Genomic DNA, 24,347 nt, shown 5'->3' with positions numbered 1-24,347 from the left:
AAAACATGATATGAAAATATGATATTTAGGAAAAATAAGAAAAATGTACAAATCTTTATTCTGTTCAAAAGTTTTCACCCCCTGGCTCTTAATGCATCATGTTTCCTTCTGGAGCATCAGTGAGTGTTTGAACCTTCTCTAATAGTTGCATATGATTCCCTCAGTTGTCCTCAGTGTGAAAAGATGGATCTCAAAATCATACAGTCACTATTGGAAAGGGTTCGAATACACAAAATTGCTAAAAACAAAGAATTTGTGGGACCTGAAGGATTTTTCTGAAGAACAGCGGGCAGTTTAACTGTTCAGCACAAACAACGGACTCATGAACAACTATCACTAAACCAAAAAACACAGCTGTGGATCATTCAGGTAACAACACAGTATTAAGAATCAAGTGTATGTAAACTTTTGAACAGGGTCATTTTTATACATTCAACTCTTATTTTCTCTTAATTGTGGACTATGTGTAAACGTCTCTTATGTGAAATATCTTATTTAGGTCAGTACTAAATAAAAAATAACATGCATTTTGTATGATCCCTCTTATTTTGGTAATAATTAACATTTTGCAGATTCTGCAAAGTGTATGTAAACTTTTGATCTCAATTGTATGTTCTAAATGGTGGTTGTTTCACATGTTATATGTGCAGCAGCAGTATTCCTATAAGCTCACAAAAGCAGTAACAAATCTTAGTATTTGCTCTACTGTAGCAGCAGCAGTGTAGCAGATCTATGCCGCCAAGACCAAACACATTAACATTGCAATGTACTGTATATTAACATGGTAAACTCTCAGAGTTTTAAATGTCAGAACTTAATTTTGAAGTACAAAATTAAGATCTGAAAACTATTATCTTGCAAAATGTGCATTAATAAAATGTGTTTTACTTACTATTTTGACTGTTTATGCAGTGCAGTATCAGTTTCTAGAGTTCCTTATATAAGAAACATGGGTAGAACAGAGTTTGATGCCAAGCAATCTGTGAAACCCTCAAATCTATCAGTCAAGTCATTCATGCCAAACCGTTTTTCGTTGCCTGGCCCCTAAAAATACAGTGCTGATCATTACCTAGTCCTTTTTTGTGTGTACCTCATATTATTAATATAATTAAGAGAGAGCATATATGGTTGCAAATGTGCTCTGAAAGCAGAGGGGAAAGCCTTAAGGGAAATGATAGGGGGTGGTGTTGGGAGGGCAAGCATGTGTGTGAGTCTTGGGGATGAAAACATGTGAGAAGAAAGAATGTATTACAGTTTGTGTCTGACTGGAGTGAGGTGTGGGATAAGATTTACACAGGGAGACAAAAGACTGGGAGTGAATAATCTGAACATACTGTGTTTAACTGAAATGACAACCAGAAGGAACAGTTGAAGATTTCTGAAGTAATAAATAATGAAGGATTCACAAAGAAAAAGAACCCCCAGCTCAACTTTAACTAAAGCAAACATGTGAGTAAGGATTTTGTAATAAAAGCCTGAAGTGTCTTTGAATGAATCTGATAATATAGTGCTATACATTTATACACACAGCCTAATTAAATTGTATTTTTCACATCTCTGTCTTGTTATAAAGCTTTAAGTCATGGTTTTCAACGGTTTCCTTAACGGAGAGACATTTATTTTTATTGTTGACAGCTGATGCAATGACAAGCTGGTTTGCCAATGTCATCACTCTACGATGATGCTTCAGGGCAACACTACATTCTCTTTATGGGATGAAATAAACCTTATATCTTTATTTATTTCTCTTAAATGAGACTTTGTATCACTAATGTGGCAGTATGATTTCATATCTCACGCTTGCAACTTTATTTCTTATAATTCTTATAATTTTTTTCATCATGACATAACTGTTTCTCTTATGATTTTTTTTTTCAAAATAGCTGTTATTGCGTCTATTTCTCACAATTTGACTTTATGTCTTTTACACAATTATCTTTTTTTGTACTTCAAGGTACAAATCTATTGCTAGTTTAAATAGTGACAGCAAGATATATTTAAATGAAACATTATGAGGTATTATAAAAGAGCTTGGCTTTGATTATGACTTTCTACTTTTAGTTAAAATAGCTGTTATGAAAATAGAAATAGTCCTGAGAGGTTTTGAAGAAACAAAACCTTAAAAGTATAAGCAACCATGAGTCACAAGCATAGAAATTTATGACTGTGTTTCGGTTGTGCAGAGAATGGTCTTGTCACCTGTTGCATTCCATTTTTAACATCCATTGTGAACTTTAACAAGAGAAGTGTGTCAAGGTCTTGAATTTGTTCTCAAGTCAAAGTCACATGCATGTCTCCGTCTCTTGTTATCAACAGGCTTAATACAATACTCTCCAAATTACTTCTAATTTTACCAGATACTTTATATTCAATACATACATACTGCTAAATGTGATATACTCTACCAGTTCAGGTTAAACTTTTATATAGATTTTATAAATAGCAGGCCAGATCTTTCATTATTAGAAAATATTTGATTGATGTTAGGGCATAATTTGTGCATGAGTGGATTATTTATGTTCAAAACATATTATGTATGTATGTATCTATACGGATGTGTGGAAATTTACGAGAGTGGCATATAGTAGGATTCACCTTTCAAGCCTTGTTCGGTATGGCGAATATAGCTCAAATGTACAAGCACAGACAACAGAGGTTATCAGGCCCGTCACCAAGGGGGGGCATTGGGGGGCAGTGCCCCCCAAGTGACTCAACGTGCCCCCCTGCCCATGACTGCGAGCTAACTTACTTTTGAGAACAAAAAACATTGATCTAGCATTAAATACTGCCAAACAAATCATCTAGCTGTAAAGGAGCACTAATCTCTACAACGATAAACTAATATGAAGCTAATAACTAATCGTTTCTGTAACCTTTTTGGGATATTGCATAAAAAACGCTGGATGGAAACGCCAAGATGCGCATAAATTCTAAAAATGCGCTTAAAAACTTATTTGCTAAGTAGGATAAAATTCTTATCCGGTAAGAAAACATATGCATAAACCCGATGGAAACACTTTTAGCTAATACAGTCCGAAAAGTTTCAAAGTGCTTCGTTATAGTGTTAATTTCGTCAGACGAGACGAGACGAAATATGTTCGTCAATGACCTTTTTTTTCATGACTAAGACGAGACGATGACAAGACTGCACCACTGTCCAAAAACGCTGACTAAGACTAAATTAACATGCATTATTGTTGACGAAAAAAGACGAGACGAAAATGTTTTGCATAAAATAAAAACGAAGATAAAATCTCTCTTCATTTTCGTCTACAATCGTCTCTGCTTTTTCATCAGCTGTTGCGGCTTTAAAATATTCAAACTGCGCTTTGGCGCGCTGGCTGGCGCTGAGCCAGAGACGGACGAGCTCTGTGCTTGTCATATAATCACAACTATGCAGTGTTTTTAACCACATAACGCTTATTTTAGGTTTCAGACATTTAAATACACATAAGTACTAGTAAAAGGAGACATTTAGAGTTTGTAAAATACACACATAGGTCTATGGAAGCAGCAAATAACAATCTATTCACATATAATTTGCCGATGTGTTTTATTCATATCACATACACATAGGCTTAGTAACTAAAAAGTCCACTCTATTCCTCTTCTAGTTCACCAGCCACTTACTTGCATGTATTTCGGGAGAAACGGATGAATGTATATGTGCTGTAAATACGGCTGACAGGACTCTCTGAACAGCAGCGCGAACAAACATGGCCGCGCCCATCTCACGTTACAGATTACGACCCAGATCATTTATATAGGGTTTTAAAGTACGAAACATACTAATTCACACATATTTGTGAATCGGAATATTAGATAGTTCATGGCATGGTAAGCAAGTGTGTGAGTATTTTGGATAAAAAAGGAAAAACGAAATAAAAGCGATCTATCTGTCATACAGTGAGTGTTATTGTGTCTGTGTTGTGTCACGTGACAAGCTTGATGCGTCGCCATGGAAACAATAAGGACGAACGTTCTAAAATAACGGTCGCTTAAAAAAAAGGGGTCCGCTAGAATATTTAAAACTCACCACTGAAAGGGTTAATCATTTGTGAATGTGTCTCCTAAATCAGAAATTGAAAACCAGACACGTTTAACATTTGCATTCAACAAAAATCATTCAACAAGTGTATTTTGTCAGGTAATTATGACATTTAACCAATGTTTGAGATATGTGAAACACTTTTTTTGCTGAAATGTGTATCAGTAATAATCTCAGTAATAATGTGTTATTTTAAAAAAAGACTACAATTTTTTTACTAAACCTAGACTAAAATATATTGAGTTCTTTTTTGACTAAAACTAGACTAAAATTAAAAGACTTTTAGTCGACTAAAACTTGACTAAGATACCTTGAGTTTTCTTTTGACTAAAACTAGACTAAAATGACGAGACTTTTAGTCGACTAAAACTTGACTAACAAAAAAAGATATGTGAATGACTAAATATGACTAAAACTAACAAGGACATTTGGCACAAGACTAAGACTAAGACTAAATTAAAAATAGGTGACGAAATTACTACTTCGTTATAATAAACTCCCAGAACTGTTTTCCCAAACAGCAGGCTCTGAAAATAAGATAGCATGAACAGTGATGCGCGGGTCAATGTATAAACAACCCGAACCCGACCGACGTTTTCAACTAACCCGCCCGCAACTCGGACCGCAAAAAAATAAATAAAAGGTAAATATTGTACCCGACCCGCTTCCTGACCCGCATGTTTAATATTTGCGACTGACACCAGCGATTATATGCGGCTATGCGTGTCAAACATCATTCGGCATTAATTAGGTTATTTTAGGTATTAGGTAAAATTAGGTAATTTTGTCAAAAGAAATGTTCTTAATTACAAGAAAAATACATGTTCTTGTGATTTATTTTGTCTTTCCTTTATACAAATTTAAATAGTTTCGTTTTCGAAGTAGCCTACTCTAAATTATGTCAGTGATTCTCTGATGTTAAATATGATCAAGAATTATTTTATTTCCATCTACAGCACTGGTCTCAAACTCAATTCCTGGAGGGCCACAGCTCTGCACAGTTTAGCTCCAACCCTAATCAAACACACCTGTTCCAGCTAATCAAGGTCTTCAGGATTACTAGAAACTTCCAAGCAGGTGTGAGTTGGAGTTGGTTGGAGCTAAACTCTGCAGAGCTGCGGCCCTCCAGGAATTGAGTTTGAGACCTCTGATCTACAGTGTAATAAAAGTTAAGGAAAAATTTGCCTACAGCTTTAAATATATATAGACTACAAGCTAATTCCTTTTTTCTTAACTTTTAACTTCTAAAAATTATCAAGAATATTATCAACTTAATAGGCTGTTAACGACTTTTCTTATACAAACATAACGAATGCACTTCAAAACGAAGTTCTCATATATAAATTCAGGAATCACGAATATGACAAAATAATATTATTTTATATATATATTAATTGTATAGTTATAATAGTTGTATCAAATGAATAAGGAAATTATAGTGCCTTGAATTTATTAAGTAATGTTTAATTTCGTTCGTTTCGCTCTCTGGAAATGTAAAGAAAAAATACAGTTTTTTACTTGGAATTCGTTTTAATCCCTGCTTTTAAACATGAGATCATTTATATATTATTGCTTGAATAAACGTTTAAAATAGTGCTAAATTTTATAATTAAGGAAATTAAACAGACCTAGGCATTTGAAAAGACATAATAATTCCAAAAAGAAAGAGAAGCATTGGACATAATCCAAATATTCGAGACATTTATTAGGAATACCATTTTCTTAACAATTAAGATGCTGCATGTGTTTATCCAGTCTAATCGAAGTGTGCGTCTCTCCCCCGACTTTCCCAACAAAAATCCTACCCCCTCTCAGAAAATACATAAAGCTGACATTACTGAGCTATATGTGTTTAAAAGTAGCCTATTAAAATGGTACAATGGCATTGCTCAGTTCAACGTGTTGGGAAATCGGGCATTTTGTCCCGCGTCAGCATTTATTCAACAGTTAATAACGCTCAACATTCAAAAGGTAAATATTATTCAGCCAATTAAGTGTAGGTCTATGTATTTCATAGAAAATTGTGTCCTATATAAATTACAAAGGTTTAATTGGCATCTTTATATTATATAAATATTTGCATTCTTGCCGAAAGATGCATGCAGTATGCGTTTCAGTTTCTCTTGAAATTCGTATGGTTAGACTTTTGTATGGTGTTTATAACGAATGCCATTATAATTTGTCATTTATTTCATAATGTTTATTTATAAATTGGTACTATAATTTTGTAGCTGTTCATATTTTCAGATTTTTTATGTTCGTCTGTCTGAATAGGCTAATTTAAAGGATTTGTCGACAACGATACAATTTTTCTCTCAATACAATTTTGTCTGATATGTGTATAGCAGTTTTTTTTTAATTCTATTGTTTTAGCAAAGTATATAGTCGCATATAACATTATAGTGATGTATCGATAAATATTAGACAGTGCATATGTTAACAGCCACGCGATTCCTTAAAAAAAATTCTTCTTTTGCTCAGCTGCGATTGCGAATACAATAACAGACATGTCTGCGATCGGCTATTGTTCAACGCTGCAAAAACATGCTTTAAAATATGTCTTAATATAGAACTTTATTCAAGTTAATGTTTTATATATAATTATATTTAAATTATTATATATAAAAAGTGTGCCCCCCTATGAAAACGAAAATGAAAATTTTCTGGCGACGGCCCTGGAGGTTATATTGATCTGGGTAATGTCACTGAGGACGTCATGTACCAGAGATTCTCCCCACCTCCGTATTTAGTTGTAACAGAGAGCTGAATTTTTCAGGCGAGGCTTCTGTAACTCAGTATGTTTGGCCTTTTCGAGCTGCTGGGTCATTAACATATCTATGAGTTAACAACATAGATACTTCTGGTCTTGTTCCAAAATGTGCTAAAACCCTATATCCTAGCGCTAAGTTGTTCTATCATCACGTATACATTTAGTTTTATGTAATAGGTTGCCCTTGACTGACCAGCATGGACTGTTCCAATGTTCCCACCTTCCAGGAATGAAGACAGCGTGATGAATATCTGTCCAGGAGTGGTAAATCAGATTTAATCAGCTTAAGTTAGCACCATCTGGTGAGCGAAATATCGGATAGTCTTCAGACCATCCTGTAAAAATTTAGTAAAACAGCTATTATTATATGAGCTATTATACATTTACATTACTTCCCTCGCTGTTAGTCCTTACGCGAGAGCTGATAAATATGCGAATCTGCTGAATGTGTGAATCTGAACATACTTCTGCGAGTGATCCTGCATCAGATGATCATGTCTATAAATAAGATTTCGTAAATAGATGTGTGACCGATGAGTGAGTGAGATAGAGTGAGAAGGCTCATATGATTTCTTTAGGAAAGCAAGCTGGCGGTTGTTGATTCTTATTACACTTGGTATTTCAGTTACAGGCCAGCTGGGGGTCAGAGATCACACTTAGGAACATACCGCTCTTCGATTAAATGAAATGATACTGTCAAGAGTTGCTGTCTAATATCCACAGTGGGAATCAATGAATCTCTCTGGCTGCTTTTTGTGTCATTTGAATTAAATTATATACTTTCCTGTCTAAGAACTTCCCAAATGTCACTTATAGCATATATTTGTTAGCTATCCGGCTCAGACGCACTGTTCATTTGATACCACAGTTTGCTTAGCTTCAATGGCAGTACCAAGGACGAACAGATCATCTAAAGTAGCCAATATTTCATGAGGAAGTCAAATGTGACAAGTTGACAAAATGTGCCTTGGCGTATACTAACTACCTGTCTCGTATTATAATGAAGAAGTACTGGCCATCAGTCAGACAGCTCAGTTTTGTAGCTTTCTGCCACTGGCCATACCCTTGTAAAAAGAAGTACACTTTTGCATACTTTTAAAAAATAATATTTATTACAGGAATAATATAGCCTACTTTAAAAGAATATACTTAAGTGCAAACTAAACTGCATGTTATTTGTATTTGAATGAATTATTAAATTTATATTAAATGCATTTATTGGAACTTAAAAGTGCCTGTTCGGTAAGAGTTAAGAACATCTTGATACGTATAATTTTATAATTATTTGGATTCTTTCTGTAATAGGGTTATGGTGTACTGCCAAATTTTCTGACAAGCATTATAGTAAACTAAAATTTTATTCTCATTTTTAATAGAAAGTTGTATGTCATGTTTAAAAAAAAACAACAACGCCAATATTACAAAATCTAACATTAAAGAGTGTATAAATCACTCGTTTTTCTAAAGAAACATGTCCAACAGCGACACCAGCAGGTAAAGTTACAGCGGGAGTCCACGTCTTCTGATTGGATACGACTGGATAGGCTTGGCTGTGATTGGTTCATGCGATAAATCCCGCCTCTTGAGTTTATGCGCATGAATGACCAATATATTGGCATTAATGGGAAGACTAATTTAAAAAAGTAAGTAAACAACTCACACATTTAGATATAACCACTTTGTTGCTTTAAAAATAAGAGTCAAAACGGCATCTGTGGGAGTTTTTAGCGAGTAATCAGCTTGATGAAATTTTAAGCCAATCTGTGTGACCAATATTTAGCCTGTCCAGCTTTGATGATTAATGATCCAAGAAATTCAAAAATAGTATAAAGTGAACTATTAAAAGGAATAGCTGAACATAAGTTTACAAATAAAATATATAGTTTAAAGTGTTACTGACTTATTATTTTGGAATAAATGTAAAATGCTTAAAAACAGTAACTTCATGAGATTCATAATTGGCTTTAATAAATACAACATTGATTACATTGCTAATGTAAAAATATCTAAAATATAAATTAGAGTTTTTCACAGTAAATCACCACTTTATGAATTGTTTTATTGAGTAGTTTGCACTTACGTCACAATTTGGTCAGTTACCCGGATGCGTGGCCATATTGGAAATACTCAGATGTAAACAACAGCATGGATTGCACAGTTAATGTACTACTAAATATGTTGTATTGCTAATTTATGCTGTCTAAACCACGGGAAATAAAACATGTGGAAGCTGCTAATTCAGAGTAAGGAAAAAGCAGGAAAGGGCGCAATATTTTGTTAATAGGTGGTAAATTAGCCTAATATTTCACCTACCTGACCAGAATTGATAAGAACAAACAAGAATGTTGTAAAGATTCTTGCCCTGGAAATCCTGGTTCAGTTTGGCCAACCACAAATGCCTTTTGTTCCTCAGACAGTTTATTGCACTCTTCTGCCTGATTTCTTTTAACTTTTGGCAGTCTATAGTAGTCTACTCCAAATGTTTTTCCCGGTCCGACTGATTAGTACAGCCCAAAAAATGACAATAATTGACCATTTTCAGCAACAAGCAATAATCAGCAAAATATGCGAGTTTCCCTCGGTTCAGTGCTATTGTTAATGTTTAGTGCTGCCAATATGGCCGAGTGATGAAACGCTGTGAAAACACTATGTTTGTAATGCCTTCATTGTTTGAACTCTCAACGTTTACCAGATGTCTGCACTCTCTTGTTCAGATTTTTAAATAATGTTTTTGTCAACACTTCTTAAAAAATATAATTCTTTAATGGATGACACATTATACAAAAATCTGTCCAAGAGCGAGCACATAAGCAGGGAATCATGTGGTTGTGGCTGTGGAACTACGGCAGCTGTGTGGAACTTCACACTAGACAAATGTCTTTCACCTCTTGCTCATGTTACAAGGACATGCTGTCACAGTGTTTGAAAAACACCCTGCTGGCGTGTTATTAATTATATGTAATGAAATGAGCGCATGTCTGAGTGAAAGCCTTCGGGAAGTTGTCCTCTCTTACTCTTTTGGGACTAGCTGCCTCTTCATGAAGCTTTATAGAATTTGTTTATGCATATGTTCAACACCACAGAACTATTTCACAGTTTATATTTTAAGCTTACTTGGGTGCTAAACGTTGACCCTCAGCCAGGATTGATGGCCTAGGTGAAAGGAAAAGCTTATCTACAAATTCTTTTCTCTATTGTTGTTTGAATAATGAGCAGATAGTCGAGTCAAAAAAAAAGTCTTAAAGTTAAAACAAATGTGCCAAATTCTTATAAATGTAGTGTGCTGGTTTAAAAAAATTATGAATTTAAGTGAAAATGTGAAACAAGTTTGAATGATTCAGATATTCCTGTTCTTGTATCTTCCCCCCACAGATTTCAACATGTGGCTCAAATCAACACCAGGCCAGTGTGTTTGCCTCAGATGAGCGGTGTTTTCACCAGTGTGCCACCACTATTTGGAACAGCACAAGCTTTCCTTTTGAGACTAGCCAAACTTGAAGCTCAGTTGGTTTTGAACCTGATCAGTAATGTTGCAGCTGTAAATAATAGCAGTTATGGCAACCCCCTTGTTCCTTTAAATCTCCTACAACCTGTTGGCATTCAAAGATCCTCATTTTTGAGCATGTACCAGCGCCCATGTTTTAAAAACGTGGATTCCACACCTCACATGGTTAGTCGCCCCTCAACATCACTCACAGAAATGAATTCACTCATTGCCAATAACGAGAGTGGTTCCCTTCTAGCAAAAGACATAATCCAGGAGCAAACACTAGGTCCCATTATGAATAACACAACATTGCCACTGCCATCATCTGAGGAAGTTCTTATTAGATCCAGGCCCAGTAATCTTGGTGAGCATTTCTCCTTAAAACCACATGTGGACTGTCCGCAATACCAGTCGATGACAGCCAAAGCTATGATGCCTCCTGACAGACCACAGACTGAAGAAGCAGAGCCAGGGAAACAAACAATGCTACATTTTCCAACAGAAAATCTGATCAAGGCTTTATCCAGCCTTGGCCTTTCCCTTGAGGATCTAGAAGTACTCAGTCACTGCCCAGACAACGAGTTAACAACAGAGAAACTTCCCTTCATTATACAAGACATTCAACAGCGCAAAAGCGCAAAGGACATTAAATATGGCCATGCTCGATGGAACTCATCTGATCAAGTGGAATCATCCAGAGAGTCATCACACACTCATGGGGAATGGGGGAATCAGGCGATTATAAATGGTGAATGGCAAGAATCCCATTTCCATAGATCCCTCAGCCCTGAAAGATGCCGTCCATCTGAAGTCATTTATGAGCACTGTTCGACCCAGTCTAGAACATTGAAAAGAATAAGACATTCATCAGGTGAGGTATTATTATATATAAAACTGATGCATCAATAGCAATTCAACTTAAAATGTTAAAGAGATTGACCCAATAATAAAAATTCTGTCATTACTCACCCGCATGTCGTTCCAAACAATCCTTTGTTCCTCTTCGAACACAAATAAGGATATTTTTGATTACGTCCGTAAGTTTCATGGTAAAGACTAAATCCTTGTTTCTCTTCTTCCTCCGTCCAGGAAGAAGATCAAATTGTGTCCTAAAGAGGCTGCAACGTGGGCCTGCTGAGGTCACCAGGTGTAGACCTGGTTCAGGATATTTTCCCCCTCGCTCAAAATGCAGCATAAGGCACAGCTTTGCCTCTCTAGACTGTAATAAAAAAAGACATCATACTACACAAATACCCTTGTCCTCATCACACAGATCCACCACTTACAATGTCATGACAAAAGGTCATCAACAGTCTTCATTTCCAGTCAAATCTGCAAAATCAAAAGCGACCACTGAATCCATCAACATTCAGATGCCTGCAAAAACATCAGCACAATCTGTACGTTTTGGGAGGTGTACTAGAAATAAATACTGATGGTTATTGATGTCATTGTGGTATTTGAACCTTACACCCTAAAAGGAAAACTCTTATTGAAGGTGTTTTATCCACCTTATTTTAATTTTATGGGTCTGACTTCCAGTCTCGCTCGCATCCAGCTGTACAAAACAGATTGTTTTGCTACTTGATATTGCAAATTTATGTGTCTTACCATGGTAATGTATTATCTTATTTATGAACACACTGGTTTGTAGTGCACGTTTACCGTTTACAGCGTATTGTCATTCTCGTTATTTCCCTGTAATGAACCGGAAGTCTCGCCTAGGCTTACTTCCACGTTGAAGAATGCGGTGTATAAAGGTTTTTATTCTCTAGTGTGAAAACTGTGATCACTACCACCATAATGACTGAAATACCACCATTAAATCATTAAAGTATCAGTTTAGTTTTAAACATTGCAAGTTGAAAATAACAAGGCATCTCGAATAGTTCGCACCAGCAGTCCCATGATAACAAAATAACAATTGTGAAACAGTGACCTCTGGTGGTATGAGATTTGCTATGTTTCAGATAGGAAACATTACAGACTATTTGCTGTAATATGCGAACTCTATTGTTTTAACAAAGTTAGCTTTTTCTCCTCATTGTCCCCTGGTTTTCCAACAGAAGGGTGTGATTCGTGTGTCTGGAATCAGTCTTGATTACTCTGAGAGTGAACTCATCAAAATGGCATCTCCGTTTGGTCACCCTGTTGAGGTTTTAATGGCAACTGAGGTTGATACAGCAACCTGTCTAGAATGGAAGAAGGTATGTGTCGTTTTAGGATGTACAGTTGAAGCCAAAAGTTTACATACACCTTGCAGCATCTGCAAAATGTTAATTCTTTTACCAAAATAAGAGGGATCTTACAAAATGCAGGTTATTTTTTATTTAGTACTGATCTGAATAAGATATTTCACATAAAATACATTTACATATAGTCCACAAAATAATAAAAGTTTTTAATACTGTAGTATTAACGTGTTGTTACCTGAATGAGCCACATCTGTGGTTTTTTTGTTGTTGTTGTTGTTGTTGTTTAGTGATCCTTCAGGTCCCACAAATTCTGTGGTTTTTAGCATTTTTGTATTTGAACCCTTTCCAACAATGACTGTATGATTTTAAGGTCCTTCTTTTTACACTGAGGATAACTGAGGGACTCATATGCAACTATTAACGAAGGTTCAAATTTTCACTGATGCTCCAAAAGGAAAAACGACGGGGTCATTATTATAAATTCAGCTATTTTGTAAATGTATTTATGTACTACATAAAATAACATGCATCTTTCTTATTTGTAATATACAGTTACAAACAAAAGTTTACATACACCTTGCAGAATCTGCAAAACGATAAAAAAAAATCAGAAAATAAGAGGGATTAGACTTTTTAGTTTTTTTTTGTTTTGTTTTTTTCTCAGTAACATTTGATTGTGTTTGTGTGTGTTTTCCAGGCTTTACTGATGTTTCCAACTGAATTCTCAGCCCAGGAGATGGTGAAGGTTTACTCTGCGATCCCAGTTCACATGAGACAGCAAGGTTTGGAGCTGGTATCCCAAACTGTTGACTTTAGTTCACCTGTGAGTTAACACACTAATGGATGAATTAAAACTTTTTTATAATCAATATGTTCTTGCATAAATACTTCACCAATTGATTTATTTAATTTGTGGGTCTAATGTACTTTTACTTCAGGTGTCAGTGTTTCATGCTTTTGTGGGACCATCATTGTCAAATGCAAGTATCACTTGTTCCAGAGCTATTTCAAATATTCAAATTTTCTTAACTTCCATCTATTCTTTATACCTCCTAACAAAAAGTCCCACTGTTTTTTAGGGTCTTCTGACGCCTTTGGACCATTTGCTGGTTGTATGTAATGTTCCCAATCAGCCCAGCGCTGCTACAGGAGTGCTACGGCTGCTAAAACCTTTTGGACAAGTTTTCAGAACTCTGGTACTTCACGGAAACAAGGTAAGGTATATGCTGCAGAACAGTAAAGACAGCATATATAAAATAAGAAAAAAAATCAGAATTTAGAGTTTGATCAGATATTTTTGTTTGTTTGTCTTCGTAACTAGGTGGATGTTGATCAGCACCTTGGGAACAACAGCAGTATCCAGATGGTTTTAGAGATGGAATCTGCTTCTGTTGCTTTATCTGTCTATGAGTGGTCTCAAAAAATTCCTTGTCTTTATCACAGCCATCAACTTTCTTTCCTCAGAGGATGTAATATACAGAAAAATACATCTGAGGTCAATTTAGTCTAATATCCTGACAGTTTTGTCCCTTTAAGTGTTATATATTTCCATGGTCTTTGTAATAAAATACAATGAAACAATGTCATATTAAGTATTATTGTTTGTCTTTCTCCTGTAAAGTTATATATTTATAAAGCAGCAGAAGGTAACAACTAAAAATAAAAATCTAACTGCAGTCACTACAATTACTCATGGTAATGGAAATACTGGAAAATTACGTAATTTTAAAAGTCTGGAATATTTATTTATACTTATAAATTCTGTAATAACAATCAACTGAAAAGGTAGTTTAGATTGCATAGGTCAAAAACAGTAAGAACCCTGTGAAATATCAACTTATGATCTCAAAAATACATATTATACATTAAATTATATAACATGGTTGTATGATTTTAATTGTTGGATAACGTTAAAAAAAGGTCAATGATTACTGAGGTGACAAACCCAAATCACAGTTTTAAAAGGTTAATTCACCTACAAAAATCCAAATTAGAAATCATTTACTCAGCTGAACATTTTTAAAATCAAATCACAATTTATGCTTTTGTCCATACAATAAAAGCATTAGTACACTGATTATTGAGACGTGGGACAAAACATGTCCAGCAATTGTAACTGCTATTAGGTTTAAAAATGAATTTTCAAGTGTAAATGTTATAAGGGATTAATAATAGAATGTTTTTTAACACAATTATCTCCTTTAATTTATTTTTAGCATTATTATATCAAATCTATGACACTTATTGTCCTCTCACTACATCAAAATAAGCGTGTCCACAGAGAAGGGTTCAATCGTTCATAAACAATTAAATGGACTGAAATGTTTTTTGTTTTTTGTTTTAAAGATGAAAAAGAGCTTATTTTATCAAAAGCAACACTTAATAATATCTCATATCAAAGCAAGGTTGTTTTTCAAAGACACATGCTTGTTTCATAAGGTTTCAAAGTTGTGTCCCCACTTTTTGTCAACACTGACAGACATTTGTAGCAAATGAATATCAGGGGCATCTGTCACTCAAATGGACCCCCTTGGCACATTCCACCACTGCAGAGCACATCAATGTCCGACAGACTATTTAGAATATTTAGAATATGTTAAATCCTAATGCTAATATTACTTGTGTAACAACTATGATATGTCAACACCATCTTGCAAATGATTTGAAATGTTTAGATCATTTTATTCTCCTGAAGTAGGTTCTATTGGCATCTAGCATCAACAGAGAAAACAAAATGGCTACTATGAACTCAAACATTTGTTTTGTGAAAGCAATACCAAATTTGTCAACACCATCAGACGATTTTCTGACAGTGGTGACGGGCCAATGACGGAGTCTACTTCACATTCAACATGAAGTCATCATATTTTTGAGGTTTTCAAGTCATTTTCTAAATATAATAAATATAAAATAGTGTTTCAATTGTCTAATAATGTATAAATACTAAATATACAGCATATATTGTTTTTGTGGATTGATAGTCCTCAATTCTAGCAGAGTTTGCTTTGAGGAGAACATAAGAGATTTTCACACCACAATGCACTTCACTCGGCCTTAAAGAGACAGTTCACCCAAAAATACAAATCTTTCATCCTTTTCTTACCCTAGCTCAGGGGTGCCCAAACTCGGTCCTGGAGGGCTGATGCCCTGCAGAGTTTAGCTCCAACTTGCCTCAACACACCTGCCTGGAAGTTTCTAGTATGCCTAGCAAGAGCTTTATTAGCTGGTTCAAGTGTGTTTAATTGGGGTTGGAGCTAAACTCTGCAGGACAGTGGCCCTCAAGGACTAAGGTTAGGCACCCTTGCTCTAGTTGTTTCAAATCTGTATGAACTGTTAAACACAAGTGAAGACAACTGTTTGGCGGATTATTGTTTATTAGGGATGTCATGCTTAGTTACTGGAGAGTCACAGCCCTACAGTTTAGCTTCAACTCATTAGTAATTAAACACACCTGATCCCGATAATCAAGTCCTTCAGGCTTATTTGAAAACTAAATTAGGGTGTGTTGGAGCGGAGTCAGAACTAAACTATGTAGGGCTGTGGCTCCCCAGGAACTGAGTTCGAGGAACAGCGCAAGCAATGTCAAAACATACCATTCCCTGACCGGGAATCGAACCCGGGCCGCGGCGGTGAGAGCGCCGAATCCTAACCACTAGACCACCAGGGAGCGCTGCGATAGCTTTGACGAATATAGTAGTAGTCAAATTACACACTCAAGTTGACGTAAATATGCAACCTGTGACGTAGCATTTTACTGTTTATCATGTATAATTTCATAGGCCTGCTTTATAGTTTCACATATTGTAAGTAGCAGTCAAAATAGTAGACCTACAGCCTGCTGTGTAGTATTCATAGGAGAGTTACGTTTGTTTATAACATATGGGTCATTGTTCTCAACATAAAGGCTGTAAATAAGTAACTTTTTTAATCACCTACGTTGTTCTACGTTAACCATTTGAGTAAGTTATATCAGATCCAAAACTGGTTAAAGATTAGAGTGGGTTATATCAGATACAAATCTAGGTTAATGACACTGTTTTATCTCATCTCATGATAGCGCATCTGTCCAAATAAAACAACCATGTTCTTAGTTTTGAATTTCGTCAGTGCTTGTGCTTTGGAAGCTCTATGTTCCTATCAGGTACAGGCAAAGAGATTTGGCGTAAAACCAAGTATTTTTCCACTGAATTTCTAGGTAAAAGAAATTACTCTCTAATGTGTAATGCCTTAGCATTAAAAATCATATATTAATAATATACTACTATGTGTTTAAAAGATAATAAAATAAACAAACTGGTCAATTTACGAAGATCTATTGACTTGTTATTATTTTTATTTTATTAATGAATTAAAATAAAAATATACCTGCTTAAATGCGAATGGATCTATCTATCTAAAATTGCGCAAAAATTCATCTTTTAAATCACTTTAAAAGCATGCGACAGTGTCTTTAAACCTGGCCATTTTGCAATCACCCGAGCTTTTGAAATACCGTCGATGACATTTAGGAGGCGCAAGCGACATGTTTGTTTGAAAGGCCCACATGAGCACTCTGACGTAGGGTTGAAAGCTAGCCAGGTAACGGTGTCGCTGCAAACAGGAAAATTACCTCTTTTAGTCGACTTATTTGGCGATAGATTAGAGGGACAGAAGCGTTACAATGCCGGGTAAGTTCTCTTAACAGGTCAGGTCTCTGAAAGGAGCCATGTTTAATCTTTTGACTTTGTAAGTGCGGTGAGCTGCTCTCACTCTTTGTTTTGTAAAATGGTAGCCATCGCTAAATGCGTAGAGTAGCGACATAGAACTAAATCGACACGTTTGTCGTTCAGTATAAAGTAAGTTAAGCCGTTGTAGGCTCACTTGGTGGAGTTTTGTGTTAGGCGCAGTGTACACAGAGGCCTAGTGAGATGTATGTGATGCAGTCGTGTGGCTAACTCACGCATCCACCATGCTGCTTCATTTACTTAACGAAATCCTTTAAAACTAAGTATTTAAAACCACTAGCGTCAGTTTTTGCTTCAGTGGCATTCAAATAACATTTAAACGTTACTATGCAAGAGCAGAGAAAGCTTTTTCACGTGAAAAGACTGCTGTTGTTGTTGTGGCTCGAGTTAGCACGCATAGCTTCACGATATGCGCTCATAAACGTAAAGTTTAAAGCAAGTGGTTTATTCGAAGGCAGGAAATATCTTCTAGCAAAGCGTGAGCTGTTTTATTTAGAGACTTTTTGAAATGTGTTATACTATAGATAGTTTTCTCTGGAGCCTTAGCCAGGCCTCATGTTACAATGAATCAAATCCATGTGGAGAAAGATGGTGTCGACTGACCTCCTCTTTGTCTCATTTATGCAACACACAGATAGTTAGTAACAGATAGTTATATAATGTTCTTTTAAACATGTACGTTACTCCGTGTCGTGTTGTAGGTATTAAAAGAGCTTAATAAAGATTATTGTGCCTCCATTTTGCGATATTGAGCGTCTAATTTGCTAGCAAGTTTTGTGCGAGACAGTCTTAAACAAACAGAGGGACGGATCATTGTTGCGGTGATAACACTGACTTAAAATTTAATTTGCGTTTGTTTAAATGGTTTTTAACTTTAAATAATTTATTTAACACGTGTACTGAGTAAAGTTTTACTGATACATATAATCTAAACTAATTGTATTTAGTGTCCCAAAATTCTTCATGTTCATTGGTATTAGCTATGTATGTGTTTGTGGTACTGTGTACTGAGAATGGGATCAGTGTTACTATTAATATATAATTTTACACCCCCAGAACCTGCTGATATTAACAGTCCAGAGGTAGCAAAGACACCAGGAGGAGGCAGCGGATCGGGGAAGGATGAGAATGTTGTGAACGGACACAAGGAGGGGGACGCCAACCCCTTTGCAGAGTACATGTGGATGGAGAACGAGGAAGAGTACAATAGACAGGTCAGTGTGAACATGCTGAACGTATAGGTGACCCTAGACCACAAAACCCATCATAAGGGTCATTTTGAAAGATATGAAAAATAAGGTTTCTATTGATGTATGGTTTGTTAGGATAGGACAATATTTGGTCGAGATAACCGTTTAAAAATATTGAATCTGAGTGTGCAAGAAATCTAAATATTGAGAAAGTCGCTTTTAAAGTTGTCCAAATGACGTTCTTAGCAATGCATATTACTAATCAAAATAAGTTCTGATATATTTACGGTAGGAAATTTTCTAAATATCTTCATGGAACATGATCTTAATATCATAATGATTTTTGGCACAAAAGAAAAATCGATAATTTTGACCCATACAATGTATTGTTGGCTATTGCTACAAATATACCAGTGCTATTTAATTCTGTTTTTGTGGTCCAGGGTCACATATGCATGTTGGATGTGTACTTCTAAATGGGATTCATAAGTTTAGTTACAGATATTCAAGAAAATTCACATAAAAATGCTCATGTAGTTGCCAATCTTTGACTTTATTCTATAAAACCATTTTAATTTGATTGAACGGTTGTCACAAACTTTCCAAAGACTTTACAGAGAATACAAAATCTCATTGACTGTTAAAAATGTATATGGTAATCTGACACCAAGCAGTTTTCATATTAACTGGTATAACCATGGTATTTCTGCTTTTCTATAAGCACCACCTATTGTCAAAAGAGAGTAAACTTACAATTTTATTCAGCCTGTATGTTTTTGTTTTTTTACGTAATTGTCTGAACAGATAAATCGCATGCAAAAATTTACCTGAATTTGTAAACGGGCATTTAGGCTGGATGTTAGAGGTTCTGTTTTCCATGCAAGTAAAGTGGATAGTGATTACTGTCAAACCCAAAAATATTTAGACACCAGATATAATTTAATATTTTCTTTACTAGGAGTTGCAAAACATTAGTTCATTTGTGTAAGTGAGGATAGCAAAATAAAGGAAACTGTGACATAGTATACCCAAACATTCTTTGTAGTATACAGTGGACTACCAGTAAAATTGATACAAATTTGGGACCAAAAATTTGATTAACACTTTGACCAGACCATATTATTTTGCATACCTTTCTATCAAAGTTATCTGACATTATCAAGATGTTCTGACACAGTTTAACTCTGGAGTTTTTGTCCATAGTTGATCATTTTCTAAACTATAGCGAATAAACTGATAATGTGAGAAATGTTAAAGGTGTCTGAATAAATTTTGGTTTGTATGTGTGGCTAAAATCATACACTGTTAAAGGGATAATTGACCCAAAAATGAAAATTCTGTAATTACTCACCCTCATTTTGTTCCAAACCTGTAAGACCTTTGTTAATTTTCATTTTACAAATGATGACCCTGTGTAGACATCAAGGCAAGTGACACACTCAAGGCCCAGAAAGGTAGTAAGGAAATTGTTAAAACAGTCCATGTGACATCAGTGGTATTGCACAAGTTGTGTGGAAAGCATTAACTTTTTGTTTTTTATTTGATTGATGGACAAATAAATAATCAATACTGACTATTTGCATATGTCTCAGAAATCATAGCATTTATGGTTTGTTTCCTGTCTTGGCATTTTGTTGTAATGCAAACCACTATTTATTCCTGTATATAAACACACAATTATCTGGTGAGATTGGCTGCGAGACTGAAAGCTATCATGTTTGAGCGAGATGTACCGTCTGACTGACGTTACATCACGTCTCAAGTTGCATAGTCTAATTTGTTTTCACATTTGCAGTTTAATTTGTTTTTCCACCATTTGCAGTGTTTCTCTTTATGTCTAACTGTTCAGCAAGTCAGAAGAATTACCGTAATGACTCTTGAAAAGTGGCATCCTACAATTCATACACATTTTATATATATATTTTAAAAACAAACTGACAATCAGCTGAATTACAGCATATCTATTATGAATTCATACAGTAGCCTCTGACTGCTCCATTTTGATGGGTCTTGCTGCAGGTGGAGGAGGAACTGTTGGAGCAGGAGTTTCTTGAACGCTGTTTCCAGGAAATGTTGGAGGAGGAGGATCAGGATTGGTTCATTCCTGCCAGAGACCTTCCTTCTGGAGTAGGGCAGATCCAACAGCAGTTTAGCGGGCTGTCGGTCAGTGACGGAAACGCCGAAGACATCGCAGTAAGTGAAGTGTTATGACGTAATGATTTGATGCTTGATTTGGAGGTTTTTAAACTAAACCAATCTCACTTCCTTCCTAAAAGGAAATCACTTTGTAGACCTCAGATAAACTTTGGTGGCATTTTGACATTCTAATATGTGCTTCATCTTTCTTCTGCAGCGCAAGAGCAGCTTGAACCCAGAGGCTAAGGAGTTTGTTCCGGGCGTGAAATACTAGAGACCCTCCAGTCAGGGGCTCCTTTATAGAGACTTTATGTGACCGCTGGTGGCCAGGGGTCACCCTCACACATACTTCAATCTTCCTGGGGTTGTGTGGGGCTTGATGGGGTGGGGCTTGTGGGTGGGGGGGGGGGTGCTGGATGCTCTTCTATAAGCTTTTTATTTCCGTCTGTCTCCATGTATAACGTGGGCGGGTTACTCAGTGTAATGTTCCTATTGGACCGCTGCAGATTGTGACTAGTTCTCCTGGAAGATCTTTGTATTAATCTCAGAGGAACAGTTATGTGATTTCCACTATTGTGATAGTGACTAGCAGTTTGCCCCCGTGTCATTTGCCTTTTTTTTTTTTTTTTTTTTTTTTCCCCTGTCTTTTATTTTCTCCAGAAGGAAGTTTGGCGGGGAGGTGTGTGTCATAAGAGTGGGAGGGGAAAGGGCTGGGACAAAGGAAACCTGACAGTATAAGGACTGTTGACGGGTGGACCATTCTATGATGGACAGAACTGGTGGCAGCTGACAACTTTTGAGGGATTTTCACAGAAACATTTTTTTTTTTTTTCTGGTTTCTTTTCTCCTTCCGTTGAAGTTCTGTCACAGTGTGCAACATGCATTAACAAAAATGGAAAAAAAATCTAATAAAACAAGCAGGTTCCCTCTTGGGCATGTTCTGTCCCATGAAGTCTTTTTGTGTTTGTGTATTTAAAGCCCTGACTATTCTCAATCTTGTCTTTTGGCTGGTATCAGGGAATATTAAATAGTAGACCAGTAAAATTTGGCAGTACTTCAGGTAAACTGGACTGGTCATTGAAAATGTTGATTAAATTCATCAAATGTTGAGCTAAATAATAATTTCAGTTATGTAAAATGGTCTTTAAAAAAGCATAGTTCAGCTGCTACAAAATAGGTTAGTTTTTAAGAAATGTAATGTTTATTTTCTGACATACAACTGTCACAATGTTCTTAAATTAATAGTGTACCCAAAAATTTACTTGAATTTACTCGTTCTAAGGCCATCTGAGATGTAGATGAGTTTGTCTCTTTCTCAAAACAGATTTGGAGAAATTGGATCCTCTGCAGCGAATGGGTGCCGTCAGAATGAAAGTTTGAACGGCTGATTAAAGCATCACTATAATTCATCAACTAACATCTTGTGAAGTAAAAATCTACATGTTTGTAAGGCATTTTAACTTTGAAGCATCACATCTAGCCAAAAACATTTTCAAGTGGGAAAGTCAAACCCCTATTGTTCTCATCAAAATCTACCAACATATTTAAGATATGTGCATATTTCTCTCCTGATTCAAACAAAATTACTTTTTAACCGTTGACTGCGATATTGTGAATAGAGGACTTGTATTTTAGCTGTTAAAAACCAGTTTGAAGTTACCTTGAATGAATGAATTTGTTTGTTACAAACATTCAGCTTTTCACTTCACAATTTGTTAATTTATAAACGAGTCTTGTGAATTATTGAAATGTTTTATCAGCTGTTTGAACGCTCATTCTGATGGCACCCATTCACTGCAGATGATCCGTTGGTGAGCAAGTGATGAAATGCTACATTTCTCAATCTATTCTGATGAAAAATCAAACTCATCTACATCTTAGATTGCGTGAGGCCATTTCCAGCCAATTTAGATTTTTGGGTGAACTATTGCCTTGATTGACAGATGCCGTACGTACCTTGTTTCTTGTTTAATGCATTGAAATTAGGGATTTTCCCAGTGTCTGTGGTCTCATGGTTATTCCATTGACTAGACAGGCTAAACATCAATCCAAAGCCACTGAGATAGCATTTTAATTGTATGACTGTTTACATTTTATGTACTTGCTTAGAGCACTATTTGGATTACCCAGAGGCAGACAGAAACGCCATTTATTGCTTAATCAGGCACTTAAGACTAAAACGTCATAGCGAAACTGCTCCACCTTTTGGAAAAAGGGTTTGTTTTATTTCTGCTTATAAGGGCAAAGAATATTTCATATTAACATTCCAGGTTTTTTTTTATTCATGGATGTTTTATTCATTATTTTTGAAGAGTGCTGCACAAGTTTCTTTTTTGCCCGTTTTGTTTTTAACCCATTAAGCCGTTTATATTGTGTTGGTTATTAAACTATTATGATTTTACCCATAGGTATTGTTCTGATACTTTCCACACTGTGTATTGATGCAGATCTTTTACCATATTATCTGTCCTTGCACTGAAGTTCTTGTCCCGGTTTCTCTAACAGCTGGCAGATGTACAGTATAAGTTTGGCTGGAGATCTGTGGAACAGAAAATATGAAGTATGAAGTGATGACCAAGAGTCTGGACACACTGCTGTGGCTATTACTTGCTACCTGAATACTCTGACATTCAACAACTTAATCCTAGAGAATGATGACCGGTTTTATGTATTTAATCCTTCATTAAGTAATAGTGCGAAAGATGATTGTGTGAATGACTGTTCGTAGACTATTGCTCACTGTAACACACATAAGATAATACAGTGTCTGTCTGTGAGGTTTCATGAGTTTATGTCTGTATGCCAGTCTGTGCATGTACAATACTTCTGAAATGAGGTTTGGAGACTGTACAAAAGGGTTTCACCGAGATCTGTATGTGCTTAAGGAGGGTCAGTTTTTCAAATGCTTTAAAATGTGAAATTCCAGTATATTAGGTCACTATAAGATATATGTTCATATCTGAGTTGTAATCTTATGTATACATATATTCAGTTATTGAGAAGTTGCTAATAATTAGTGAGGTACAATGGGGCTAAAAGCCCCCCTCATGAATTAAAAGGCTTCTTAAATATTTAAAACTACTCTAATTTGCTTTTGCTGAATTAACAATGAATTTCATTCGCCTTAAAAAGTTTAAATATGGACATACGATTTTTATTGGTGATTTAAAACTGAATTATATTTTAGTCTTAATACACTACCAGTCAAAAGTTTTTGAACAGTAAGATTTTTTATGTGTTTTTTTTTTAAGACCACCAAGCCTGCATTTATTTGTATCAAAACACAGCAAGTAATATTTAGAAATATTTTTACTATTTAAAACAACTGCTTTCTATTGGAATATAATTTAAAATATATTTGATAATGTAATTTATTCCTGTGATCAAAGCTCAAATGGTTTTCAGCATTATTACTCCAGTCTTCAGTGTCACATGATCCTTCAGAAATCATTCTAATATGCTGGTTAGCTGTTCAAGAAACATTTTTGTATTATATTTAATAATATTTAATATTTAAAACAGATCCAAAGATCAGCGGTATATTATTATTATTATTAATTATAGAAATTAATACTTTAGCAAGGATATTTTTAAAAGATTAAAAGTGATGATAAAGACATTTATAATGTGACAAAATATTTCTATTTCAGATAAATGCTGTGCTTCTGAACTTTCTGTTCATCAAACCTGAAAACATTCTACCCAGCTGTTTTCAACATAATAATAATACATGTTTTTTTAAGCAGCAAATCAGAATATTGGAATGATTTCTAAAGCATCATGTGACCCTGAAGACA

The 24,347-nt window shown here is 35.4% G+C and overlaps 2 protein-coding genes and 1 non-coding gene across 3 annotated transcripts; 2 read left to right on the top strand and 1 right to left on the bottom strand.

Moving 5' to 3' along the window:
- The first annotated feature begins 1,236 nt into the window (after nucleotides 1–1,236).
- On the top strand, nucleotides 1,237–14,081 carry LOC141337282 (uncharacterized). The gene is made up of 8 exons (XM_073843072.1): nucleotides 1,237–1,449; nucleotides 10,191–11,176; nucleotides 11,395–11,705; nucleotides 12,372–12,512; nucleotides 13,198–13,323; nucleotides 13,439–13,480; nucleotides 13,580–13,714; nucleotides 13,822–14,081. Exons 1-8 carry the CDS (start codon nucleotides 1,394–1,396, stop codon nucleotides 14,008–14,010), a joined length of 1,986 nt encoding a protein of 661 aa, XP_073699173.1. The 5' UTR covers nucleotides 1,237–1,393; the 3' UTR covers nucleotides 14,011–14,081.
- A 2,014-nt stretch (nucleotides 14,082–16,095) lies between these two features.
- Nucleotides 16,096–16,167, bottom strand: trnae-cuc (transfer RNA glutamic acid (anticodon CUC)). The gene has a single exon. It is a non-coding gene; the product is annotated as a tRNA-Glu (tRNA).
- Nucleotides 16,168–17,010: 843 nt separating this feature from the next.
- paip2b (poly(A) binding protein interacting protein 2B) lies at nucleotides 17,011–21,502 on the top strand. Its single transcript, XM_073842410.1, has 4 exons — nucleotides 17,011–17,167; nucleotides 18,281–18,438; nucleotides 20,434–20,607; nucleotides 20,768–21,502. Exons 1-4 carry the CDS (start codon nucleotides 17,161–17,163, stop codon nucleotides 20,822–20,824), a joined length of 396 nt encoding a protein of 131 aa, XP_073698511.1. The 5' UTR covers nucleotides 17,011–17,160; the 3' UTR covers nucleotides 20,825–21,502.
- The last annotated feature ends 2,845 nt before the right edge of the window (nucleotides 21,503–24,347 follow it).

This window comes from Garra rufa, chromosome 6 (genome assembly GCF_049309525.1).
Source record: "Garra rufa chromosome 6, GarRuf1.0, whole genome shotgun sequence".
Classification (NCBI taxonomy): domain Eukaryota; kingdom Metazoa; phylum Chordata; class Actinopteri; order Cypriniformes; family Cyprinidae; genus Garra; species Garra rufa.
This window is presented reverse-complemented; position numbering and strand designations above follow the sequence as displayed.